The 27,953-nt window shown below is 39.0% G+C and overlaps 1 protein-coding gene across 3 annotated transcripts; it reads right to left on the reverse strand.

Moving 5' to 3' along the window:
* vaspb (vasodilator stimulated phosphoprotein b) lies at positions 1–22,611 on the reverse strand. 3 transcript variants are annotated; one of them, XM_053501216.1, is made up of 14 exons: positions 22,194–22,611; positions 13,322–13,493; positions 7,263–7,437; positions 6,742–6,805; positions 5,102–5,214; positions 4,575–4,825; positions 4,274–4,416; positions 4,063–4,126; positions 3,942–3,969; positions 3,806–3,848; positions 3,456–3,512; positions 2,453–2,522; positions 846–903; positions 1–264 (listed from the first exon to the last, which is right to left on the reverse strand). In XM_053501216.1, exons 1-14 carry the CDS (start codon positions 22,196–22,198, stop codon positions 230–232), a joined length of 1,278 nt encoding a protein of 425 aa, XP_053357191.1. In that variant the 5' UTR covers positions 22,199–22,611; the 3' UTR covers positions 1–229. The 3 variants fall into 3 exon arrangements, with proteins under 3 accessions (XP_053357191.1, XP_053357190.1, XP_053357192.1); XM_053501215.1 differs by having other exon boundaries at positions 4,274–4,419; XM_053501217.1 differs by lacking the exon at positions 3,456–3,512 and having other exon boundaries at positions 4,274–4,419.
* Between the last annotated feature and the right edge of the window lie 5,342 nt (positions 22,612–27,953).

The following is a 27,953-nucleotide window of genomic DNA, read 5'->3' on the forward strand; positions in this document are numbered from 1 at the left end:
GATGATGATGATGATGATGGAAAAAAAATAAAATGAAGAGTCAATGCTGGTCAAAACCAGAATCAAGCTGAATGGATTAAAGTCCCTGCACATATTTGCATTTTTGTGGGTGTAACAGAGAGAGAGAGAGAGAGAGAGAGTGGGAGAAAGAGTAAAAGATAAAGTGTGTGTGTGTGTGTGTGTGTGTGTGTGTGTGTGTGTGTGTGTGTGTGAGAGAGTTAGAGAGAGACTATGTGCTTCTCCTCTGTAACTCCTGAATAATTGCTGTGGAGAAAAAAAACAAAAAACAAAAACAGTATTAATGACACAAATATGTTTGAATCAGCAATCATTGCAAGCAATACTGTTTGGAGTTTGGAGTCACTTGTGTACCGTCTTAAGTGACCACTCACTTCTTCATATAAAATAATATTAATGGTGATTACATTTTAAAAATTAGAACAGATGTTTGACTGTTTGCAGGCTATAAAGCGCCTAAAGATGCCATTTAAAGATTGGTCAAGAAAGTAATTTGGAAGCCTAGAGAACTATTCCTCAAGATTAGATTCAAAATACGAGAACATCTGGCTTTTTGGAAGCGAAAAAGAAGAAATGAGAGGTGACTCATGACTTTGGCACAGTACTGTATGTTACTAATATAATACAATGATCAAATGTTACTGTAACCAGGCATGGGGGACACAGAAAAAAAATATATAAATAAATGTGTATAGAATGTGCTTATTATTTTAGTTACAGTACTAACTGATGATCTGACCACTGGCCAATGACTCTTGTTCTGACTGCACAATATTAGGGTTTATTTGTGACAGTTATTTTTTATTTTTGGTCTGAGTTCTGGTTACCTCCAATGATTTCCTCCTTGACTTTCTGCAGCTCTTTTCTCACTTCCTCCAGCAGCTCCTACAACACAAACACAAAAAATATATAAACACATATTTAACTCTTAGCAGTTTAAAAGATGATAATTTCATTCTCTTATTATTTAATGCAGACTTTAAAGAAATGGAAACCAATAGAATAGCCTATGCTTAATAGCAAACATTTTCCATTTCTTAGGTAGCATCAAGAGGCTCTCACACATCCCACTCGTTATAGCATGCAGGACATGGAAGAAGGCTGCGTCAACGAAAAACAAATCGAAACTCCGCACCAAACTTTTTAAAATAAACACAGACGTCAGTCACTTTGTATTTGGCGAGGCAATCACATGGCTACTTATTAGTAAGAGGTGAGGGCAGGCGTTTCATTATAAATATCAAAACTTCTACATTTTTAAAAGACCGACTATTTCTCTCATCAACCAGAATGTGTAAAGCCGCGCTGAATAGTCGCTCACTGACGGCCTGCGTGCATGGAGCGGTAAGGTTAACCCGGGCTGCTTATTATTTTTGTAATAATGGTTTAGCATTCTCTGCTAAATATGGCTCAAGCTTTCTGTGGGCTTCTGCTATAGGTGGTTAAGTGACAGTCGACTTACCAGACTTAACAGATGCCTTAGCGGATAAATTCATACTTAAGTTATTCACAATGCATTGTCTGGTTTGTCAAGCTTTCGGCAGTCATCTGGTTTGCCTTTAGAAAAAAACGTAGAATACTGCAAATTTGATGTCTTTTAATGAGACTTATAATATAATAATATAAACTGGTGAGGGCCTGTTGACGTGGCTGCCAATTCCTGTATTTTGCATTATCGCAATAGTATCTGTTTACATAAACAGCCAGTTGAGAGCAAACGAGCTGTAAAAATTAACTGATTATAATAAAAAACTAAATAACTGTTCTCAAACCAAACATCATCAATAATGATGATATATATTGCAACCAGTTCCAACACATACCAGCTGACGACTGAAAACAACTAACACGAGCATAGAGTAATTAGTTCCATGATGCGTGATAACTTTATATCCATCTTCTAATTTATTAGCAGATTAGCTATAAATCGTTTGGTGCAGTGCAAGAAAACTTAAAGGTCCCATATTCTACTATTTCTTTAAAAAGTTAACTGAAGTCTCAGAGGTCCCCCAAAGTGTGTCTCAATACTGCAGTTGAAATTCTCCTTAGAGGATGCATTTTTCCCTACCATAAAAATATCTCTCCTCCTCCATAGTGTCTATGTAAATGAGCTACTGCTGAGCTCCCTCAGGGAACAGCAGAGCTGAGCAACAAGCTGGTTTAAGACCAATGCAATAAAATGAAAAAAAGGACAAAAAAGATTTTTTTTCCCTTCTAGCATTTTTTGGTTTTGAACACACACACACTGGAGACCTAACAGAATGTCTACAAATGAACGCAGCAACCGCTTCCCTACAACACAATATTTATCCATAGACAATCAATAATTTCACAGCACCAGTCCAAAAGTCAATAGGGGCACAACACTGTTAATAGAATAATGTCATTGATGTTATTTATGCATTATCCACATCATTGGACATTAGTATCTGACCTGTTTGACTCTCTCCAGTTCAGAATCATCCCCACTCTCAGCATCATTCAATGAGCCAGCTACTTTCATCCTGATTGGTAGAGAGAGAGAGAGAGAGAGAAATGAAGGGAAAAAAAATAACAGTCATATTAAGATTACAGAAAGGAATGTGAAGATTGGAATGAAAAGGAAAATTATAGCGAGTGCACACAAGTAAACATTGCCATTAAATGCTTTAAAGGAACAGCAGAAAAGCTTTACTTCAGATAAACCCATCTAAAAGCGAAATTCATGCAAAGGACTCTGTTTATAAACCATTCTGATTCACACATTCAGTCTCTTTATTCATTCATTTACTTAATGTTCTGCTTATTTCACTCCCTGTGATTATGACTGCATGTGGATTATCATCAGCTAAGTAAGACTAACGGCCAGCAAATCAAACAAGGATTTGGACTGTAATCAACTCTTACACACTAATTTCAATTTAATTCACATTTCCCTTCAAGTTTTTACTGTTTCTCAGAACATAGCTCATAATGCCGGCCCCACGCTAGGTTCTGTAAGACCTGGCCTGATATCAGTTTCGAACATCTGTTCTGTTTCAACAGAACATTCAACATGCGCTTATGTTTCTGTATCTGATCAGCAACTCTGAAATGGGTTTTTCTGATGACTACACCATCATCATAAAATGCACTCGTTCCAGCTGGTACATCGGTGAACTGGGGAAAACAAACACCAATGAGCACCCAACAAACACAGCTGACAACCGATGAACGCTGTAACCCAGAGCAACCTGAAACTACAGAAAATAAAAAGGAGGCGTACATAGTGTTAGTCATGAATAGACTGTGCAGGCGAAAGGAGATCCCAAAGATCTTGTTAGTCAGCGAGTAGAAGCTCATACAGCAGTACTTAAACACCAGGCTGATGATACACTGTAGCAAAGCCGGGGACGCGAGTCGTCAGTTTCTGCAGGTGTGCGAGAGTGTGTGTGCAGGTTTAGATGTCATTAGTGTACCTCGGTGTCAGAGCAGTGAAGGCAGGTGAATCCAGACTTCGGGTGACAGAGTTATTCCTGTATGAAACACAAACTGTGTATATATACACACACACACTCTGATCGGACAAGATTCAGTGATAATCAGGTGATTGGACGGGAAAGTTGTGCGCCGTTGTTCATGCATGTGTGTGTGTTTAGAGTGAAAAGGGATACCACTCTAAACACGCCACAGTGATGTCATTATTAACCTTAAATACATTAGCACATCTCTTCTCCGGTGAGTCACTGATGTTCCTTTCTGTGTACTGAGACACCTTTTAGTAATGAAACATTAGTGTTGAAATGCATTCTGGAAAATTCTTTCTCACCTGGGCATGGTGGCAGATTTCTCCCATGGCCTCCTTAAAGTGTCTGAGAAGACAGAACACACAATGAAGTCGTGAGCAAGAGCAAGCACGCACACACGCACAAACACACAGGAAAAAACCCACTGACTGATCTTACCGCTTTGGCCTTGTGACTCAGAATCATCCTAAAAAATGCGGAAAAGAAAGATCAACCAGGTACAAGAAAAAGTTACCTACACTTATTAAATAAAGTTGGATAGACACAAACACCAACTTACATTACTGGACTCTTCTGTTTTGGGGGCTGGAGGAACTTTCTCCCCTTTATCTGCTGCTTTCCTCCTACACACAGCACACAAATCATTAATCTCATTAAAACTTAGGATAGAACAGAATAGCTAATACTCAGACTGTTGCAGTCTAGGAGAAGTAATGTCTGCTAACTGTTCCCCTTAGCAGTGTGTGTGTGTGCGCGCGCGCATTATGTACCGCCGTGCAAGTATTGCACTCATTTCTCCCATGAGGCCTCCACCTCCTCCGCCAGGCCCAGACCCACTGCAGCGGCTCAAGTCAGGTTTAGCAGGAGCTGCGGCAGCAGCAGGAGCAGAAGGAGCGGCAGTACCACCTTCATCCTGCTGAGGGCAATATACACACACACACTATTCAGTAAAATACAGAGAGAATTCTGAATGGAAACCTAATGTAGGAGTGTAACACAAACCACTATATGGTTTTATATTTTGTACGTTTATTATAAAGCAATATATATATATAAATTCTCTTTACATACCTTGTTGACTTTGCGTAGTTTTGCGCCTGCAAGAGCAGCAGCGAGTCCTCCTCCCCCCATCCCCCCTCCACCTCCCCCACTTGAAGCAGAGGGAAGGGGTGGTGGTGGAGGTGCACCTCCACCAGGAGGTGGGGGACCTGGTGGTGGTGGGGGTCCACCTCCGATAGAGGGAGGTGGGCCAGGTGGAGGAGGTGGTGCAGGGGGCGCTGGGGGGCCTCCGGGCGCAAGAGGAGGGGCAGGAGGAACCATCGCTGTGGGATAAAAATTATAAATGTAATCTAGAGAGAGGAAACAACATACCTGCCTGCTCTTCCCCTTAATAATGTGCATGTGAGTATAGTGACTAAAGCCCTGAGTAATAAAATCTCGTCCTTGGCGATCTGATCACAAGTGGACAGTTAAAATGTACAGAGGAATTGAAACAGAGGAACCCTAGAACATGTGTGTAAAGGCAAAGTCGTTTAAAGTGGCCCTAAACCCAAAACAAACTGAACTAACCCAAAATTATACAACAAATTTACACTGACCTAAAGCAGCCTGTCGCTCTCTCTCCTGTCTCTCTCTCTCCTGTCTTTCTCTTTCTTGCCATTCTCTTTCCTGTCTTTCTCTCTCCTGTTGCTCCAGTCTCTGTTGTTCCAATCTGCAGAAAAAAAACAAAACAAAATATGTTACACACACGAGCACATTATGTTCAGGAGTTCAGACATAGTAGACAGAGTCAGAGTGACTCCAAACATTTCCTGGTTATATCAGTATATTGGATTCAGGGCTGAATGTGAATACCTACAGTATAGAGTCACAAACTCATTTTTGGCCAAAAGGAAGAACGAGATAAAAACACATATTTATGGGCCTTTAATTGTATAATAACTCCATATATTAGTATGATCAGTTGAAAACAATTAATTTAACCTTTTATGTTGGAGTGAGTAGATTATCATCTCCTGCTGTCATAAAAACAGATGTTACTGTGTTTAAAAAAAAATTAAAAGAAAATTTGGCCTGCATCAAGAAAAGACAGCAACTAAGGAGATTGCTAAAATTACTGGAATTGGGTTAAGAACTATCTAACACATTACCAAATCTTGGAAGGACAGTGCTGAACTTTGTGTAGTTCGGTAGAAATCTGAAGTTCGGTGAAATTAAGACCTTTTCAACACACAATGCAATAGAAACTGGGACTGAAATGGGACAGCTGTGTGTCCATAAAAAAAAACTTGTTAGTCAGACTAATTAGAAGAAAAAAGATTAATTTTGGGCTTTAAACGGTCATGTAGTCTTTTGAGTCCAGATTGACCCTATTCCAGAGTGATGGCTGTATCAGGCCAAGAAGGGACGTATCACTCATAGTGTCCACTGTACAAGTCTCCTGAGGCAGTGTTACGATCTGGGGTTGCTTCAGTTGGTCAGACAAACCAACGTTATGTGGCAGTAAAATAAACTGAATGACCAGGTTATCACATCAACAGATTTCTTTTCTTCCCTGATGGCACAAGTATATTCCAGGACTCAAACTGTAAAAATGTGGTTCTGGGAGCATGAGGAATCATTTTTTACTCCACCACAGATTGCTGAAATTAACCCCACTGAAGGTCTTTAGGATGTGCTGATGATGACTCTTTATAATGGTTTGTCCTTCCAGCCACCAATACAAGATCTCACATGTTAACACGACTCTGGACTAAAATAAATGTTGCGACACTGCTCAAACGACATGACTGTAAATGCACACCAAAGTCAAAGCTAAATGTGGTCCAACACAATATTAGTTATATAATCCTATTAAAAATATCATTCCTTTTTTTTTTTGGCCAGGCAGCGCACAACTAAATGTGCTAAACTATTTAGACTGGTGTGTCAACATCAACATTACATGTTTTGTATGTTTTAAGAAACAATCGCAAATCTCAAGATGAAAATACTTAGTCTATGTAAAACATCAATCTAATTCAATACGATCTCTTTTAATGAATTAATGTTATGCATGATCCCTGAATGTACTCTTCACACACATTCTGATTTCTAATTGACCCCCTCAATAAAACTGTTCTAAATTATTTGGGGAGGAAATATGGAAAACTTTATGTTATAAATATTTCTGCAAGGCTCTGTATCTGTATCGTTATAATTCATACTGTGAAAATGATTCTAGTAATATATTGTCTACCTTCTTTGCTGCTCCAGCTCCTCTTGGGTTGGTCCATTGGACATACGGGGGGCTGCAGGATAACCTACAGAAAAAAACACATTTACATCATTATCAGATGTCAGAAGTTTTATGTAATATGATGTTTGTTTTTTATTTTGTATAAGAAAAACCACACTATGGGAGATGTTTTGTCCTCTATTTAACCCCAGCTAATAAAGGTTATCTCAGTATTGGTAATAATTAGGCACACATTTTCTGCAATGATTTTGTATTTTTGCAGTCTATATCCATAATCAAAGCAGCACATATTCGAGCTTCAAATTTAAAATATGGGAACTGTGGAATTTTTATTGTACAATTTTGCAGGTTTATAATAATCTGCTACAATGGTGTTCTAAATTAAGAGCAAAGCCTTTCTCCATTAGCTACTGCTGTATAGTAAAATACCATACGACTGTAAGGTGAGCCTTTTATTTTGACCTACCATTAGTATACTATTTATGGGTGAGCACCACAACAAAAAGCTGTCTGCTTTTTACCTGCATCAGCACCGAGCACTTCAAGTGCATGCAGCATGCCATTGGCGAAAAGCGTGGCGTCCTCCTTACTACCAAAATTTAGTCCCCAAACTTGCCGTGCATCTCGCCACTGATGGAAATTCGGCGTGGCTTGATTGTATTTCAGCCCTTTCATAATCGGACAGTTCATCACCACCTGGAAACCAGAGAAATCAGTAATCATGTCTCATGCCCATTTTTTCATATGCACAAATCTGAATAAAACTTCCTTCCCCCCCCCCCACCAAAAAAAATTTTTTTATTAGAGTTTCTTTTTTTCCCCCAAAAAACATTTATTAGAGTTAGAGAAAGACTCAGACAACAAAAAACCAGCAGATGGCGCCACGACAGCTGAGAGGCAAGAGAAGAGAACGACAAAGGCGAGAGGTGTATCTGTAATGTGCTGACTCTTCACTTGTCTGTTTGCTCCGCTTTAAAGCGCTGCATTCCAGAAAGAACGACAGTGAGACAGAGTAAGAATGCAGGAGAGAACCTCTTTTTTTATTCCTAACCCACAGAAATGTAACCCAGTTTAGAATAAATTAAAACACAAGTTAAAACCTGTCAGACGGGCAGAGAGAAAGATGAGGGCGGGTTGAGGAACTGTGGAGAATAAGAAGATAGAGGGAATTCCCTAACAGGCACAGGAAGTGGTGTGAGTGATTACAGGAAACAGAATCCACTTTAGGACAGATAGATGTGGTTCTCTGGGGAAATGAGAGAGCATGAGCGAGAGAGAGATTATGATGGGAGGGACAGAGAGACAGAAGTGGGGGGTTTGATGAGATCACAACGTTTCTCACTGATCTTCTCTCTACAGTATTAACAGAGAAGACCTACACAGGTCTGTCCTGGTTACAGTCGACACTGGAGATTAGCGGTCAAACCTTCAGCTCTATCTGTGTGTGAGAGTGTGCGAGTGGAAAAAAAAAAAAAAAAAAAAAAAAGAGCGACTATGTGTGTAGGTTTTCAGCCCTTTGTCAGAGGAATGTGTGTAGGTGTTTAACCCTTAATGATATGAACACTCGGACTCTGCGGACACCGGACTTGTCCACACACTAAAAAAAAGGAAATTAAAAAATATATAGCTTTTTTTAAACAGTTTTTTTTTTTTAAGTAAAAGGGCCAATCGAATGGCTACACTTACAGTAGTATTATTTACCCAAAATAAATTAAGTGTCTCACAGAGAAACTAAAAGAAACCTGGGTGTGTGTTTGTGGGAGATGCTGTGGCGTGTGGCTTCACTCAGGGCTGTCTTTATGTGTGTACATGTGCTTTCTGCAACACGATATTACGTCTAAACTTACGTGTTCTTAAAGAGACACCCGAACATTTTAGTCTGATCTCTATTTATATTACTTTGCAGCACAAATGAAATTGCCACATAGAAAACTACATACGAGATTCCATGTGCTGAAAAAGTACTAAAAAATTAAGCAATTTCCTTATTACAAGAGCACTTCTGTACTTCACCCTTTGGACATGCCAAAGCTGTTTCCATACATAAATAATAATAATAAACGTCTGAGTCTGAAAATATATAAAATGTCTCATACAGATCTACATCTATATAAATAAAAGAATGGTTTTGTCTGTGCGTTTGTCAGAATTCGCTCTTTTAACGATATCTTTACATTTCATACATTGGACCCGAAACTGTATCAGAAATTGTCTGTATGTCTGTGCAGCCAGATTTTGTCACAGCATTACTGCAAAACTGTCTGCACACTATTTAATATAACTGTCCAGGTGCTAGGTGTAAGATAATAAGTTAGAGAGTTCTGCTGTACAGAAAGACAGGCAGACATGTACGTGGGCTAAAATAATATCACTGATTACATTATAGCTGATCAGCTTACTTTTAGCTTTAACCCATAACCCATTCTGTCAATGATTGGTACCAACGCTAGTCATTTTTATTTTTTTTCCCCAGATTTTCTCCCTAATTTTTGTCGCGTCTCCGTAACTAGGGGACTCCCACATTAGGGCTACTACTACCATTCAGTCGAGTGGGCCGAAGACTATCACGACCGCATCTTTTTTCGAACTGCTTGCTCACGCACCAACAAGGGCGGAGTATCACACTCGGAGGAAAGCGGTCTCTCTGTGTACGCGAGCTCACAGACACCCCTGATTGGCTGTAGAGCAGTGATTAATGTGAAAGCCTCTCATCCCTCCCCTCTGAGAGAGCCCGGCCAATCAGCTCTCTCTAGACCTCCGGCTGTGAGAGGTAACAGCATCACCCGGGGAACGAACCAGCGATTCCCGGATGATAGGGCGAGCACTTTACCACTGCGCCACTCGGAGGCCCCACAAAAAAAAAAAGACATATTTTATTAAAGATCGAAACCTTTAATAACAGCAATACATGTTTCATTATGAACATGAGTATCCCTTTACTATGATGTTACTAGTGAAAGCCTGCCTCAACACCAGACTCGTCACTGTGCCAGTGTTTGATTAATTAAAAATCTACCCTTCCCCGAACGAAGAGCGAGTGTGTGTGTGTAATCACATTCTGATTAATTAAACCCACTGTCATTGCCTGCGAACATACATAGGGATTACAGTGAGGGTGCGCACCGCTTTCAACTTAATTGTTCCTCCAGACAGACAGACAGACAGACAGACAGATGTTTTATTGATCCCAAAAGAAATTTCAAAACATCCAGTAGCAAGGACAGGAACACAAAAATTTTGTTACAGTTGCAAATTGTCAATCAGTAACACAGTAAAAAAAAAAAAATCTATCTATCTATCGATATACACGAGCTATATAGATATACATTTATAAAATGAGATGAAAGTGTGCAGAATACTGCAAATTGACATGTGCAATTACACATAGCACTTAAACGTGACAGCAGTGCAAAAAAGAAGGGAGCAGGTAAGAGTTAGCAAAAGGTTTGTTGTGTATTTTTGAGACAAAACACCTTCTAGCTAATGTTTTCCCAAATATTACAACAAATAACCTGGAAACTCATTAAGCACTTTCCAAATTAAAAGCATGGTACGTTTGGTTATGAATTAACTAAATATAAAAAGCTCTCCACTTGTTTATTAACTTCTGAAAACTATAGCCTAATTAATGAAGTTAAATCTATAATTAGATATTAGACACCCTGCTAATTATAGGTTCATCATTATAATCATAGTTTGTGCTGCAATATATTGGTTTAACACAGTATTAGCAAGACATTAACCATTTCTCTAAAAAACACTAGGCACCTTTACCTGGACCCTAATACTCCAATATTACTAATATAATATTATACCTGGGCACTAATTATCAAAATAAAAACACGTCATATAAACACCTCATTTTAAAAAGTCTGACTTGGTCAGAATGAATTTCCATTTAGAATTTGATAATCTATCCAATAAGTAACTACAGTGCCTTTCATACCCTTTGTATTCATATCCTTCGAATTATTCCACACTTTACTTTACAACCATAAATGTAAACATGTTTTATTGGGATTTTATGTAATAGACCAACACAAAGTGGCACATAATTGTAAAGTGGAAGGAAATGATAAATGTTATTTGTTTGTTTGTTTCACAAATTAAAATCTGAAAAGTGTATTGTGCTTTTATATTCAGTCCCCTTTACTCTGGATGCCCCCAACTAAAATCCAGTACCAATGGCCTTTAGAAGTCACCTAATTAGTCCACCTGTGTGTGTAACTGTCCTCCTGGATGGTGAACCTCCACCACAGTGTCAAGAGGTTTCCCTGTTTTTGGCTCCATTCATCTTCTAATCAACTCTGACTAGCTACCTTGTGGTATCTCAACAACATGATGCTGCCACCATCATGTTTCACAGTGTTTTGCATTTAGGCCAAAAAGTTACATTTTTGTCTCATCTGACCAGAACATTTGCTTCGAACATGTCACAAACTGCAAATGAGACTTCTAATGGCTTTCTTTCAACAATGGCTTTCTTCATGCCACTCTTCCACATCCAGATCTGCGTAGTGTTGTCCTGCGAACCGATTCTCCTACCCGAGCTGTGGATCTATACAGCTCCTCCAAAGTTACCATGGGCCTCTTGGCTGCTTCTCTGATTAATGCTGTCCTTGCCCAGTTTAGGTGGATCGCCACGCCTTGTTAAGTTTGTAGCCGTTTCATTCTCTTTCCATTTTCAGATGATGGATTGAACACTGTAAAATGTTTTAAGCTTGGGATATTTTTTAATAGCCTAAGGCAATGTATTAGCAATGTAAACATTTCATCTGAGCATTTCTTTCCTGATGAGTAAACTTTCTAAGTGAAACTCTTTGCCACCTGACTTAAGTTTAAGATTCAGTTAGTTCTCACAATTACCCAACAGCACATAATCCAGTTAGGAAGCTGGGATCAGAGGGCAGGGTCAGCCAGGTTACACAGATCACTTCTGACTTTACTTCATTTACTGATTATCTAACCCTGTGGGCACCCTGGCACCTTCTGTCAAACCTGCTTTTATTGAGAAAGGCTGGTAATTAGGTAATTAGCTTAATGATGTGTACTGGAAGCTGGAGAAAAAAACAAAACACTAAAATCTACAGAGCAGGGCTTTCTCCAGGATCAGGTCTGAGAACAACCGATCTTACCAAGCACAGGTGAGACTGAATCCATGTAACCAATCATATCACAGAGGTAGAACCTTACCTAAGCATAACCTAAGCGCAAAGTTGGAGGGGGAAAAAAATAATCTTCTGTTAAATTTCCGACTGATTAAAAACTTCACAGTGGGCAGAACTAATTTGCACATACCAGAAATACTTGTGTTCTGATTAAATGCTTTGAGCATGTTAACACACATCTTACTGGATCAGCCTCCCTGTAAACAGTTACGTGGAATTTTTCTAATCACAATGATTTCAATCAGGTGGCAGAAATTAGTTTAGATCACATAGACTCGGTCTGGTGGCGATCGTATAAATTCCCAAGGAAGAGTGTATCAGATTCCTTCGGGTGTGTTTTGGCAAACGACACAAAATAACTGACTTCCTGTTGAGTTGAGCCCATGACATGCAACGTGAAAGTTGTTCGGCACAATGAGCCCAAATGGTGGAAAAAAATTAAAATCCTTGGAAAAACAATAGCCTTCACATACTATGACAACATAGGGCTGATGTCATGGTGCTTGGGCCCTAAATAATAACTTAAGCTGCTGAGTTGTGTGCTGAAACTGCTTTCTGAAAGTATAGTCTATTAAAACCCTTTAAACAGTTTGTAACAGAAATAGATTAAGATTAAAAACAGTTACGACTGGCGTCTTTACTGAAATGAAAAAAAAAAACATCTCCTCTATGATTAAACTCTTAAATTGAACAACAGTAGATATAATTTAACACAACTGAGTTTTTTTTCCTCCTGTATATCTTGTTTGCTTCACACGCACGTCAACGTCATCACATTATTGTGTGCAGGAGATCAGGATTAAGATCAGGATTGAGATCAGGATTGTGTTAATATAAATCTATTATTTAAAGTATGAGGCTTTAGAACAGCTGTAACGGCCAGTCTAATCCTGCGGGATTGCATACTTACTTCCTTTTCATTCTAACTCACTGCGAAGAAACACACAGTGTGGGTGACGTAAGGGTGATGTAAACCACGGCAACTCAATAAAAATAAAATGGTAAGCACCCGTCCATCAGTAAACGTGGGAGAGTAAAAACACTTTGTTCGTATGGGCACTCTGGGTTCATTATAATTTATCACAAGCCGCCTTCCCCCCCAAAACACTTTTCAAAACAAGATCATCTTATACGTATCATTCCTACAGCTAAACATGGAACTCATAGTTTTTGAGCCTTTTTTTGTCAGTGTGTAAATAAGTATGTGGCATCACCTCCTAGAAAACATTATGTCCAAGTTTGAATACTTATGTGGAAGCGTAAACACACTCAGAAATATAAATGATCCAGAACCAAGTAATTTTCCACTAGTAAACATAACATTTTGTGTCAGTATGATCTAAGAGTGACAATGAAAAATAGAGACACAGAGAGAGAGAGAGAGAGAGAGAGAGAGAGAAAGGGGCATGTACCTGCTGGTCTGGCTGCATCTTCCTCCCGACTACCCTGAAGCTGTTGTTGGCGGAGTTGTGGTAGATCTGGACACGACTGAAGGTCTGAGCGCCGGTGCCAGCCGGCACCCAGCGCTTCCCAGGTTCATCGTACACCATCACAGTAGCCCTCGTGTTACATACACTTGACTCACTGAGAGACAGACAGGCAAAGAGACAGAGAGAGGAATAAGGAGAGAGAGGAGATTGAAATGATATTGATGAGTAAACACGCAGTGTTTGTCAGTTTGACTCAAGTTACTTCACTTATAATGATTGAGTTTCAGCTGTTGGGAGAAAAGTGCCCGAGTTCCATCTTTCTTCCAGACCCATCAATCCTACACTGCCTTCTTATTCAATCAAAAGCCTCATATCATGCACAGGCACGGAGTAAATTCTTACAGGACAAAATGGTACAGCTGAATTCCTAGCTCGTAATTTAAGAAAATTGAATTAGATGTATTAACCAAGGCAGCGTGGTGATACAGCGGGCAGCAGCACTGTGGCTTTACAACTCCAGGGTTGGGGTTGGGAATGACGTCTCCGGTCAGTACGTATTTGTGCGAATGAGGTTTGCAGGTTCTTCCTTTGCTTGGTGGGATTTCTTCAGGTTTCCAAATCATCTGTAGTGTGGTTCCCTCTCCCATTGTTTGTTGGCCCTCCATTCTGGCTGTTCCCTGCCTTGTGTTTCGACTTTCTCAGAATATGGGTCATTTTCGACTCACCCTCATATTAAGTTAAATTACGCGGGAAGTTTTGCCAGTCCCTGTAGGTTCACTTCAGGTTCTCCTGTTTTCCTCCCACCTGAAGTCAACCTATGCGGACATGGGGCAAACAGACAGAACTACACACGGAGGGAGTACCCGTGCTCTTGATCTAGTCGGTACCCTGGAGTTATGAGACAGCTCATCACCCTCTGTGCCACTATGCTACGCCTGGCATATTTTTACCTCCATAAAGCACCACAGCATGCAGCATGACATATTTAATTCTGTTTTATTCAGAATGTTTTATACACACAGCACAGCCTGGAGACCACCTTCATGTCAAAAAAAATAATCGTCTCTGACACGGAAATATTTCTTTTCTTTGCATTTTCAAGTCATCGCAGTCATGCAGGCGCACGGTCACTATAAACAATAAACTATAAACCTTTATTAAACACCACACACACATCTCTGAATCCCAGGGTGTTCCAAATATAGAGTTTATGTGAAGGGACAAATGTATAACTTAAGAAATAGGAAATCTGATTAAAGAGTAAACAGGAAGTGCAGTGTGTGGAGTGTTTAGAAAAATTACTGTATAAGGACACGCACGCACGCACACACACACTCTCTCTCTCTTTCTCCATTGCCTCATTCCTTCTATCACCAAGTCGCCCAATAGTTTTATCACTCGATCTTCCACTTCCTGTGACATCATTTTGTGGCCATTGCCCCCTTCCTGTTGCCAGGAATTCCAAATAAGGCTCTTCAACAAATTCCAGACACACATACACACTCTCCCTCTGTGTCTAACTCTCTCATACTATGCACAGTAAAGGTGAGCCGGTTCCCAAACATTCCTGTGATATACTTTCTACACTGTCTGGACATATCGGTCTCTATTTGCCAGTCGGTCTCTTTGTCTTTCCTATGTTCGGATCCTGGAAGTGGTCCATATGTGAAATATTACCCTTTCGATATAGAACAATGGTTTCGTTATCATCATCATTACATGGTGACCACTTCACTGCAAACATGTGCGAGTGTAAACGGCTGGATTGAGACATGTCGTGGTAACACATTTGTGAATCAGAACTATCTGTCTGCTTTAGTGCTGTGACTAACACTCCTCCGTTTTCTCCTTTGGTATTCTCTCCCTCGTTCCTCTGACGTGTCTGTGCTTGCATAGGCTGGAGCTGCAGGCCACAGACCTTACTTACTCACTCACACTCGCGTGCACACACACAAGCCATGTTATTTACTCTGCATTCTCACCCTATACCTTTTTTCCGGAAAGTATTGAACTTATTCAGATATGTAATTAGGGCTCTTGGTGTTCGTGCCCTACACGGTTGCTCCCTCTGTATTAATGCACTAGAAGCGTAAACAGCATTCCTGTACTTCCTTTTTTGGACAGTTGAACGAGGGCAGTGTTTCTCCTACTTAATTCCTTTTGCAGGCTGTAGTGTGGGCACACACACACACACACACACACACACTAAAGCCACAGTCATTTATATTTATATATAACACATATACATACACACACACAATGTACATGGTTTCACATTAGGCACAATTGATTTGTACCGTGCACAGAAATGATTGCTCCCCATATCCCCTCCCCACCAGCGTTCACAATATTCCTAGTCTCCGTTCTCGAGCATGCCTGCATATTTACACTCTCCGATACAGCACATGGTTGTGTGCACCTACTTGGTTCGTGAGCCTCCTTTACACACATGAGATCGGGAGAATGAGGAAGTAAACAATCACGCTATGCCTAATATTACTGATATTTTAGAAAAGATTTCTCTCATGCGTCTTCCTACTTTATCAGCTGTGGCTGTGCAAAGTTCATTTTTCATATCGATATTATGGAAGAATTCATCCAAGCTGGACTTTAATCAGTATTCTACACATATACTGTATTTCTTTAGGAATAGGCTTCCTTGGTGCTAACCTGGCATGACCCTACAAGACTTCAATTCAATTTTATTTATATAGCGCTTTTCACAATGGTCATTGTCTCAAAGCAGCTTCACAAAAATGAAAGAAATTCATAAAAAAAAAATAATAATAAATTGTGTGAGAAAAATGTGTCTAGATAATGAATGAGATGAATGAAATGTCTCTGATAAGCAAGCCAAGGGTGACGGCGACAGTGGCAAGGAAAAACTCCCTGAGATGGCAATAGGAAGAAACCTGTTTTTTTGATGTTATATCATCTCTATCTGTTATCACCCAAATGAGGATGGGTTCCCTGTTGAGTCTGGTTCCTCTCAAGGTTTCTTCCTTTTTCCATCTAGGGGAGTATTTCCTCGTCGCCGTCACCCTCGGCTTGCTCATCAGGAACTATCTAATCATTCTGATTCATACACATTCACAATTTATACAAATTTCCATAATTTCTTTTAATTCTGTTCGCTTTGCGATCATGACAATTGTTAAAAAGCGTTATACAAATACAACTGAATTGATAAATTGTGACCACACAGACTGTAAGTAATCTTTTTTAATCTTTGTGATCTTAAACTTTTTTTTCCTTTAGTACACCTGTGGCAGCACTGGGATGCGAGCTAAAGATCTCCAGAAAATTAGGTGAACAAAGTTTTCTCTTTCGCCACTCACGAGCACTTGTGGCGTGTTTACCTCTTTAAACTAAAAATCCATATGTGGGATTCGTTAAATGATTATCTCAGCCACAAGAGCACAGGTGAGCCGAGGAGGCTTTGGGCAAAGTCAGCATTCCAGTCCGTCAGAAGGGATGAGGGACTGCATCGATTACATCCTTAACCAACCATGTCTTCATAAAGCTCACTTCTTTGTGCAGAGCATGGTCATACTGGAACAGGTCTACTTCCACCCTCACTCTCTATACCCCTTATTCTATCCCAAGGGACTCTGGGCACAAGACGAAGTATTGAGTTTGGCTCCGGAGAAAACCCACCAAGCTAGACGAGAACATACAAATCCATACACACAGAAGCAAGGTGGGAATCAAACCCGTGACCCTTGGGGTGCGAGTTTACAGTGTTAACCACTATGCCACCATTCCACCTTTCTAGTTCCAGTAAAGAGTTAATATGATACTACAGATGCAATGACATTATAGACAAATCTACATGGCATTCAAAATCGTGTTTTCAACTTCGTGTCACATGTGGTTGTGATGGTCAGGGGTCCACAAACGTCTGGCCACATGGTCTAGGTAATAAACTATCACAAATAAAACAACTTATTTAGGCTGTTCATGCTTACAGTGCTGACGGCTGCAATCTACCTGGCCGACGTGAGCTAACTAAAAGGCAGGGTGGAGATCACTGGATCGAATTACAAAATACACAGATGACACAGATTGAATACTAAAAATACACTACTTGAAGCCAGACATGAGAATGCATTGTGTTTCAGCTAGTCAGGGTCAGCCCCTCTTCCCCCACGTTTGTTGTACTGTAGAGCTGCACAAAGCATGCACCTCAGTTAACCTTCTTCTGCTTTCTGTCTGGTTATAATCCGAGCGTGTAGCTCAATCAGTAACTCAAATCAGTACCTCTACTCTTTTGAGATATGTATACTCACGGGACATTTTTAGTCATGCAATCGGCCAATCATGTGACAATTAATAAAACTGATAGAGAACAAGAGCTTCAGTTATTGTTCATGGTGTTTTCTCAAATGCTTGTTTAGTTTGAATCAGCCTGTGCTCACTGTGGCTTAGATTCCTGTCCTTGGCTGACAGGCCTGAAACCCAACGTGATTTTCCGCTATCAATCAACTACTGCGATCGGAGAAGCTTTTCTGTTTACCGTGGTTGTACGAAGTGTTTATTTCAGTCAGTTAGCAGAAGTCTGGCGTTTACAGCTTTGGAAACGCAGCTGAGTGGATTCACATCATTTTGTGCAAACTCTAGAGAGGAGTTTAGCTTCAGAGTCTGAATTGGTAAGACCAGTAAAATTGTGACAAGGCAAAAAGGGTTCAACAAAACCTATTTATTCAAAATCCTATCCCTAATTAGACTAAACACTGTGTGTGAACTTGAGCATAGGTGTGTTTCACATAGTTTCACATGTAAATGAAGAGAGGTTGTGACCTGGGGTTTGCCTTGTAATTGGATGATTTAACATCCATGTGTTTAATATCTTAAGCACTGAAGTATGGAAGCACTGCCAAATGTACTGATAATTAACCTCAGAGATCTGAACGCTTAACTCTATTAAAGAATCAGTGAAACAGACGTAATGTTTGTGTAAAGAGACAGAAACAATCACAAACATTGAAGGACTCTATGAATTAAGTCCTCAAGACTTGTTTGGCCTGGGCTGATAACGCCACTGACTCACACACCGACTGATCAGACATCACAGACTTCCTGCGTGACACATAGTGTGTAATGAAAGAGTTCCTACAAACTGAACAATGTTTCATTCTCATGCATAATAACTGTCCAAAAATTGACACATTATTACTAATTCTACAAAAAAAGGCCACATGTATGCATTTTAAACTGAACCGTTTCTGTTCATTAAAAATAAAAACCAAAAAATCTTTTCTGAATTGGACGGGCATGGTGCTCTGTGTGGTGCACAACCGTTATAATTATTTATGTTCATCATTACTGTTGTACTAAAAGAGGATAAACCTTTTCATGGTCTCTAAAATAGACTGTAAATTAACGTTAATATGTTTTATTATTGCACTTCACAACGAATTGCTCCATCAAAACATTTATTGGCAAGAAGCAAAGAACAGCAATAAATAACATTTGAAGTATTTAAATGAATAAACTTGAGGAAAAGGATTTGTAGCCTTGACCAATTAGAGCCCTGGGCAATTTGTACTCCCATAACTGCAGGAAAAAAAAACATTATTCATGATTTTATTCAGAATAAATAAAACACAAATTTAGACTTGACTATAAAATTTAATGAACACTGCTAATAAATAAACTGACCTTTTATTTAGAAATCAAACTGTACTGCGTTTTGAGTTATTTATAATATGCATAACCCCATTAACATAATTTAAATTAATTTTAAAAAGATATATATAAAAAAAGAACATATATACTAGATTCCCATTAAGTGACATTTTGCAAGCCTTTTTACATAATTTTGATTTTTGAAGACTGATTGATTCAGTTCGTCTGTATTGTTGGGTTAGGTGTTGCTTTGGCATCTTCGTCTTGACGATACCTCACACACACTCTCTATGGGGTTTAGGTCAGGCGAGGTGTCGCCATTCAAATTAGACTTCATTAGAGTAAATTCAAAGTCCTTTTTTTGGTTTAACCATATTAATATGTAGACCAGGACTAGGCATGATGTTCAGTTAATTTAATTCTGAATGCCAAATCATGCTGTGTAATTTGTGATGTAAGTATAAACACTGTGTAAATTAACATGAATCTTTTTCAAATTATGGTACCTGCTCCAGTGTTAAAACCATCTGATTGATTTTGGCCAATATTACTTTTTCTTTTTTAACTTAATGAACAATACTTAATTATATATTTTTGTTTTACATACTGCAATTATAAATATTAATATTACATATTTTAAAAATGGTGTTATTAATTAGAACAGACTTTGGACAGTGAAGATGTCCAACGCGACCCAGGGCTCCAGAACAAAAAAAGGTCGCCAGTGTGCCTAATGCTTTTATTTTGCACATTTTTGTCACTCAGACAATCATCAGTGGGAACGTCACAGACAGGAAATTATTATTTTTTTTAAATCAGGAATCTTTAATACTGTGATGGACTCGGATCTGTCTGTCCAGCACGAGAGTACCCTGCTGTACTATAACCCTCCTGTAATCTTGTGCTCAGTCCACAATGAACGTAATGCTAATGACACAGCTCTTGCGAAACAACAGAAGAGATAAATTGAATATTTATTTTGCTAATATTTTCATGTAAATGTACCAATAAGTAAGTATTTTTTTATTAAGGGATCAGTGAAAGTTCTCAGGCACATTCATCCCAGCCTGCCTTGGGCGACGATTATCACACATACAACCATCAGCCTTAGAATAAATCAACATAGACATATTCATTGTTAAATATAAAACACTGACTATACAGTTCACTGTTTAAAAAAGACAGTGCAAATTACTCCGCGCTAGCTGCCTAGCATGTTGCTAACAAACCATGAGCATGTGGATAACCATAATAAAATTGCGACAATCAAATTACTGTTTAGGGTGTAATGCAGCTTTTTGTTTTTTACTGTCTGTGCTGAAGGTTTACATGTTCTGCCCATGTACACTCAGGTTTCCTCCACGTTCTCTGGCTTTCTTCAACCTCCTACAAACATACCAGTAGGTGGATTGGTAACATGGAGATGGACTGGAGATGCTAAATTACTTCTAGATATTAATTAGAGTGTGATGCCATGTGATACACTGGATTCCAAGTCAGGGTGTATCCTTGACTGGCACCTGGTGTTTCCAGATGACAGTCCAGCCACAAAACTGACCAGGATGAATGCTTACAGAAAACTAATGAACAAATAATGAATGAAAGATAATCAGATAACTAATAATATAAATATATAAACAGAGACATGGAACTGTATTTGTAAACAGTGTGAATTTTAAGTGTGCATCAGGTGGTGTAACACACATTAAGTTAAATAAACAAAATGTGTCAGTTCTGTTCACTAAAAAACATGACTGACACACATGCACACACCCATGGCTAAATCCTACCATCAGTGCCTTTATGCCAACAGTAAAGCATCATGAGACCATTTATGTGTAAGGTTGTTCTCATCCAAGGAAGTGGGTCTCTCAAAATTTTGCCTGAGAACAGTGCCATGAATAAAGAATGACCAAGTGGCTTGAGGAACACAACATCAAAATGTTTGGGTCCATGGCTAGGAAACTCGACAGGTGGGTGTACAAAAAAAAAAAAAAAAAAAAAAAACACGAATCCGGACAAACTCCAAACATTGATTATGCAAGAATGGGCTGCTATCAGTCAGGGTGTGGCCCAGACGTTGATTGACAGCATGCCAGGGCGAATTGCAGGTGTCTTGAAAAAGAAGGGTCAGCACTGCAAATATTCACTCTTTGCATTAACATAAAACTTTTGACAATTATGAAATGCACTTATGAAAAATTATATTGCATTATACCATGGTAAAATTTGACAAAAGAAAAATCTAAAGCCACTGAAGCAGCAGACTTTGTGAAAATTAACATATTTGCGTCATTCTCAAAACTTTTGGCTACAGCTGTATAAACGTATAATAAACTGAAGTGTGAGATCTAGTATATTAACAGGGTCATAGAATAGATGAATTAACCATATATTATCAGTTGGTGGATTTGAATAAACGGATTGATAACAACTTGATTGTGGGCCGACACACACACACACACACCTGAAAGAGCCGAAACGGAACTTGTCGCTGCAGATCGCGCGCGCTGCTACAGGACGTGGAATGCAGAGCGCGAGCACAGCGCATGCGCGGACAAACAGAAGGAGCGCCGCGCGCAGCCTAAAGGCGAGTTTCAGCCACTCCCATGAAGAGCGATTGGGGGGGTTTACAGGTAACTACCTCACCTGGATTTATAATCCTACACAATCACTCTTAATAATCATCATAATAATGAATAATAACGCTCCTCGAGCATAGTAAACATTACGCATTAAATATCTAGTTTAAAGTATTTGTAACACAAACATATATACACCAAATAGGAGTTCACACATTGAATTAAGCAAAAACTCGAAATAAAAGTCCGGTTCTGCCTTTTATGAACCGTACTCCATAAGTGAGAAAGTTCAGACAAAAACCCTAAGGCAAACGGCACGATTTACAACACACACTACAGTAAAAACAAAAACCCCGCGTATTCCTGTCCTAACCGCAGTACTGTAGTAAACAGTGCGCTAGAGCCTCGGCTAACTGTCCACGCTGTGCAGGGCAGCAGTTTGCGGTTTGGGACGCGGCCGCTCTGTGCCCGTGAGATCCACCGCCGGATATCGTCCACACCGAAGCCCTCCCACAAGGGAAACTGTGCACCAGACACGTAAACTTGAATGAAAGTGTGTGTGTTAAAGTGTGTTGTACAGAAGATAAAACTCCGCTGTGTGTGTGTGTGCTGGGACAGGAATAACACAGCTTTATCTGCTTTACCTCATTGTTCAGCTGCTCTGCGCGGCTCCGGGTCCCAAAGCGAGAAAAGTGAACAGAACAGTGCCGATATCGAGCACTTCCTCATCTATCCTGCCTCTCTCGGGCTGAACGGCTTTCTCGTCTCGGAGTACAAACTCAATTTCCTGGTTTGAGAAGAAAAAAGGGGGCTGGAAGAGTGGAGGCTGTCAACTCCAATCAGGATCTGCCACTCAGCCCTTTATCTCCCTCTCTGTATCTCTGCCTCTTTGCTTGTCCTAAATAGCACTGTAAACAACTCAAGTGTATAAATATTCCTCAGACTCTCCTCTACACTTCCTGTAACACTCCCGCCTGTCGCTAAACTCCTTTTTCCCCGAGTCTCGACAAACTCGCTCTGTTATTAACGGTTAAAGCGAGTCACGGTTACAGTGAGCCATTACACCCGCCCTGGCCCCTCCCTCTCGCCTTGAGGAAAACCGCCACGCCTCTACAGCCACACACCCCGCCTTCGCAGCTCCACGCACCCCCCCGCCCCATCTTCCCCACATAGCGCTAAATAGTTCCCGCCTACAATACAACAAATTCCATCTCCTGTGCAGCGATTGGGTAGTATTAACCAATCTCAGCAAAAGGAGGCGTGGTTTGGTGGGAAACCTGCACAAAGCTGTTTTTAACTTAAACTTCCAACCAATCACAACAATCCGTACTGCTACGTTAGGATTACTGCAAGCAACATAAAAGCAGATGCTTTTAAATGTATTTATTCAGAGGAGAGAAAAAAACACAATAGGGGACAAATTACTGGTTTAAAAATAACATTAATTTAAGAGGCGAACTTAAAAAAAAATCTGTACCTATATCAATCGATTCTTACACTCTACTCTTAATTAGAAAACTACTATTAAATTAAGAAATGAAACAGAAGGTAAATACGTTTTTATAATTTTTTTTATAAATTTGGTTTAATGAATGAATCCACTCTACCCGAGAAATGAGAGGTCTCTATTAGTTAGAGCTTGGTGACGTCACTCACACTCTGTTATTACAGCAGCAAGCTGGACATGAGCCTGACGTGCACATGACCAGTAGATGGCGGTACAACGCTATGCCTGCTCTGATTACTGTGTTTAATTTTTTCATTTAAGAGAAAGAGAAAACATCCTTAGGATGATTGTTATATCTTTAGATATACACATGTGTGTGTTTTCACACTTCGAATTTATATTTCAAATCCTTTTACTATTGTAGTGTTTTGCACCACACTGGTCCCAGGGAAACAGCATTTTGTATTGATGCTATACAGAGATATAATAATAATAATAATAATAATAAAATCTAGTTAACATTTGATTTAAAAGACTGATATTGATCACACATTGATGCCACATTTCGCTGCTTTTAAAAAAAGACGTGGCCAGCATTATTTTTCACATTAACCTAAAATGGCTAAGTGTGGTTTATTAAAATCCAACATACAGTTTAGCAAAATGATTCCTCTTTTTCATGAAGTTATTCTGCTTGTTTAATATTAAGACAATATTCAGCTGATCCCTGGTCGTATTCAGGTGGACACAAACCTACTAGTTTAAATTAATAAATCAGTACAATGTTAAGATGCCTGGCTTACTGCACTGTAATCAATATTGCCCCTAAAACAAACAGTTTGCCCACCTCTAATGTAGACCTAGGGTTTTATAAGCTGTTGGAAAAAAAACTAAATAAACATGTTTATTTGCCTTGTAGTGGTTTCAGGATTAGTGTTTGTTTTAGTTCATCAAATAAAGTGTACACCCAATATATTAAGCTTTTTTTTTAGCATGCAAGTTTTTTAGGTCACTTCCAGAAAGCCAGATTTGTGGTTAGGTTGATAAAAAAAAATCACAATACAAGGTTTGCATGAAGTCAAGATTAATTACCTTTACAGCTGATAAGACCTAAGAGGCCCAAACCTGTTCTGTACAGCCTTTTCAGAAGAATGGAGGATATTATACCATCAAAGGGCATTACATCTAAAATGGCATATGTCCATGCAGCACAAATTTGTGATGGCCAGGTGTTTACAAGTATTTGTAAATATTGTGTATTAGAGGGGTCTACACCTGAAATCCCCCCTCCTCAACTTTGACCCTGGGCATTGACCTTTATATTAGAAATAAGCTTGTGTTCGTTAACTCTTTGTTAATGGTCTTAGAAAGCCTGGAGCCCATCCCAGTGCACAAGGCAGGATGCCAATCCATTGCAGGAAACAAGCACATACACTACAGGCAATTTGGAAACAACAATAAGTCTACCCTGCATGACTTTGGACTGCAGAAGGAAACTGGAGTACCAGGAGGAAACCCATTAAGCAAGTGGAGAACAAACTCCACATACACAGACCCAGGACTCAAACCATTAAGCCTGTACGTAATTCATTTAAAAAGTATACTTTTTTTAATCTAGATAATAAATATTATAAACTAATAGTTTAATTGCTAAATAATCACTTTAAATCAGATTTTTACGTGTTCGTTATGAGATCTCTTTTAAAGCTTTAACTTGATATCATTAATCACAGGGACCAACACACTGCAGGTGATAAAGATATGTGTATTAGGGATGAAACTGTAATACTGTGTTTATCTTTGTCCAATATCATAGCCTCAGTGGCTTCCTTTTGTATTTATTTTGCATAAAATAGGCCACGGAATCTATTATTTATATCTTTTAAGCAGCAGTAATTTATACGGCCAAAAGTTTGTGGACACCTGACCTATGCACCCATGTGTGCTTATTGAACATCTAATTCCAAGGTTGAACTTCCCCCTTTGATGGTATAATATCCTTTAATTCACTTCGAAAGCTTTGCACTTTTTGGAGCATGGCCATGAGGATTTGTGCATTCAGCCAGTTCCTATTGTCCCACCCTCTTGTTTGAGGTACTGTAATATTTACTTTGGGACACAACCAGTTGGCTCAATATCCAGAATTGTTCAACACTGACTCTCTACATAGTGAACACAACTTGCATTAATACCACAGGTGGAGAACCTGTTTGTTTAGCACAGGATTTAATAGGGTAGATTGAGATTTGGGACACGGTCCATGACTGCACCTGGACATCGACACAATATTAGTATAAAAGCAGCAATGTAAATTAAAATGGAGATTATTTTAAATGTTTATCATCACACATATACAGGTCATGGCTATCTAGCATGCAGACACTTGTGTTTTTTGGGCTCGGTGTGAAGTGTTAGTTGGCATATCTGCCCATCCTAACAATGCAGGAAATCTTTACTGTAAATGGAGGTTTGTTATGAAGTTAGCATTCTGTACTGAAACACACACCACTACAAGGAAGATTAACTAGAGCAAATGGAGCCACATGCAACACTTGCCAATTGTCACTTTTTTGTCTGCTTTGACCAAATTTTATAAAATGATATATGTTTAAAAAATACTAGACTTCAAAATGAATTACATTACAATCAGTGACTTAGTTAACTGCTTCAGAGGGTCACTCTGAGATTATACACAAAATGAGCCTTAAACTAAACAAAGTTTAAAAGCACTGTTTTAAAGTGTTCTCTGTTGAGTAATACTGGACTGCATGAAATCGTAACGTAATCACTGCATGTCTGTACAAAGTGATTTGCTTCACACCCCAACACAGGTTCCTCTCCTTAGTTGCACTGTACCAACTGTTTGTCTGTAGGTAAAGAAGTAATGTTATGTCCGTACAAAAAAAACAAGAGGATTTTTCCACCTTTGCTTTAGTCATTGCCGATTTGCATCCACTTTCTAGTTCTCCCAAGTAAACAACAGATACCAACCAGGGAGAGAGTGAAGGCACAGATATTCTTCTCAATACATAAGGATCAAAAATACCCACAATTAGATAGTGCTGCTCTGACTGACCAACAGCAATTAGGCTATGATATCGGTGAATCAAGCTTACAATCCTCAAAAAATTGGGTGTCTCTTTCTTCTAATAATGCTAAGCTCCCTCACCTGCGGCAAGTTGTTGTGCGGATTGGATGGTCTGCTGTGGCGCCCCTGTAACAGGAGCAGCCGAAAGACTAACAACAACATCCCTCAGTGTGTGCAGCAGACTACTAGGGTCATTTTGTTGGTTTGTTTCTAGTGTTTTGTTTTTGGGGGATCGCTATTAGTGGAATGCCAAGGATCTCAACAAGCTGCTCATGAAAAAAAAAAAAAAAAAATCCATTACAGGACTGATATGACTCACTGGGAACAACGACAGAGAAAAAGGCTAAAAGCACAAAACATGGTGAACAGCTTTTCCCTATGGTTAATATAGGTACAGTCTGTAGTTTTTTTCTATATACTTTTTTAATTCTATTTATATCTGTTTATATTGTATTTTATTTTTCTCTTTTTCCCCTATTGTATTTGTATCTTTTAAAATATGCAGCCACTGGAGAAACAATTTCCTTCAGGATTAATAAAGACCTATCTTATCTTATCCTATATAAGGCATACATCACTATCTGGCAGGGGCACTGTTAGAGATCTAAAAATCCTATACTTTGGTGAAACCAAGCCTTTTCAATTGCCATAGTATTTTTAAGGACTCCTTCACTCAGAGGCCATCAGAAAAGTCCTTACTTACCTTGTTTATTACACTACTGCTTTCAGGATCAGTATCTCCTGGTTGCTGTGAATGTCTGTTGCACTGTAGGCTATACCAAAGAACCCGCGGTACAAGGCAGGGTACACCTTGGGGTGCCAATCCATCTCAGGGCACGAGCACACACGCTCACACACTAAGGACAATTTGGAAATGTGAATTAGCTTAATCTATGTCTTTGGCCTGTTGGAGGAGACTGGTGTACCTGGAAGAAGCCCACCAAGCATAGGGAGAACATGAAAACTACACACAGACCAGATGAGAGAATTGAATGCTGATCCTAGAGGTGCGAGGCCCCACTTTTTCTATACTGCAGTATTTAATAATACAGTACATGATATAATGACTTTGATGATATTTATTTTCTTTATTGCTTTTCTGTTAAATTCTAGTTAGCAAAACTTAATAGAGACACTTGGCTTCTCCAAGTTTCTTAAAGCGCTATAAACCATCACCATTTTTATTCATCTGCACCCAGGAATCTATAAAGACTTTATAATCTAGTCACTCTAGTTCCTACAGAATGCTAGAAAAAAATGCATGGTTGAATTCTGGTAAACTGTAGTGAGTATGTTCATTTGACAATTTGACATTAATTAGACAAGTTAATTATGTCCAGAGCCTGGACATGAAGGGTGCAATATGGCAATATTAAACAAGTACGTCAAGTAGTGATTTCTTAAAAGGAAAATTGATAACTCACACATTGAAATTGTCATATTTAAAACCAATGTATTTTATTACTATTTATTTTTTTCTTAGTTAGAGATTTATGTTTTTCAAGATTTGTCTAAGGTTATATTTTGTGACATTTCATGAAATATTTAAATGTCAATAAAGAAATTTTAAATATTTAAGCGGCATTTTAACATTTCATGACATTAAATCAAATAATTTTACTTTTAATGGATTATATAATGACATTTTAGTATTGTCATATTCCACACATATGAAGCACCAGGCAGACTTTTTATTTTATTTGGGAAGACACTTGGACAGGTTTTAGAAACCACTAGAAAAGTGAGAACATAACCAGATATAAAATATATTTTCATCACTTTAAGTGCCTTTAAACAGGAAAACATAATTGACAAGTGGTGATTTATGTGCAATAAGATCAGACCGTGAAGAGAAATGCAAACAGGAAG

This window comes from Clarias gariepinus, chromosome 7 (genome assembly GCF_024256425.1).
Source record: "Clarias gariepinus isolate MV-2021 ecotype Netherlands chromosome 7, CGAR_prim_01v2, whole genome shotgun sequence".
In the NCBI taxonomy this organism is placed as follows: Eukaryota; Metazoa; Chordata; class Actinopteri; order Siluriformes; family Clariidae; genus Clarias; species Clarias gariepinus.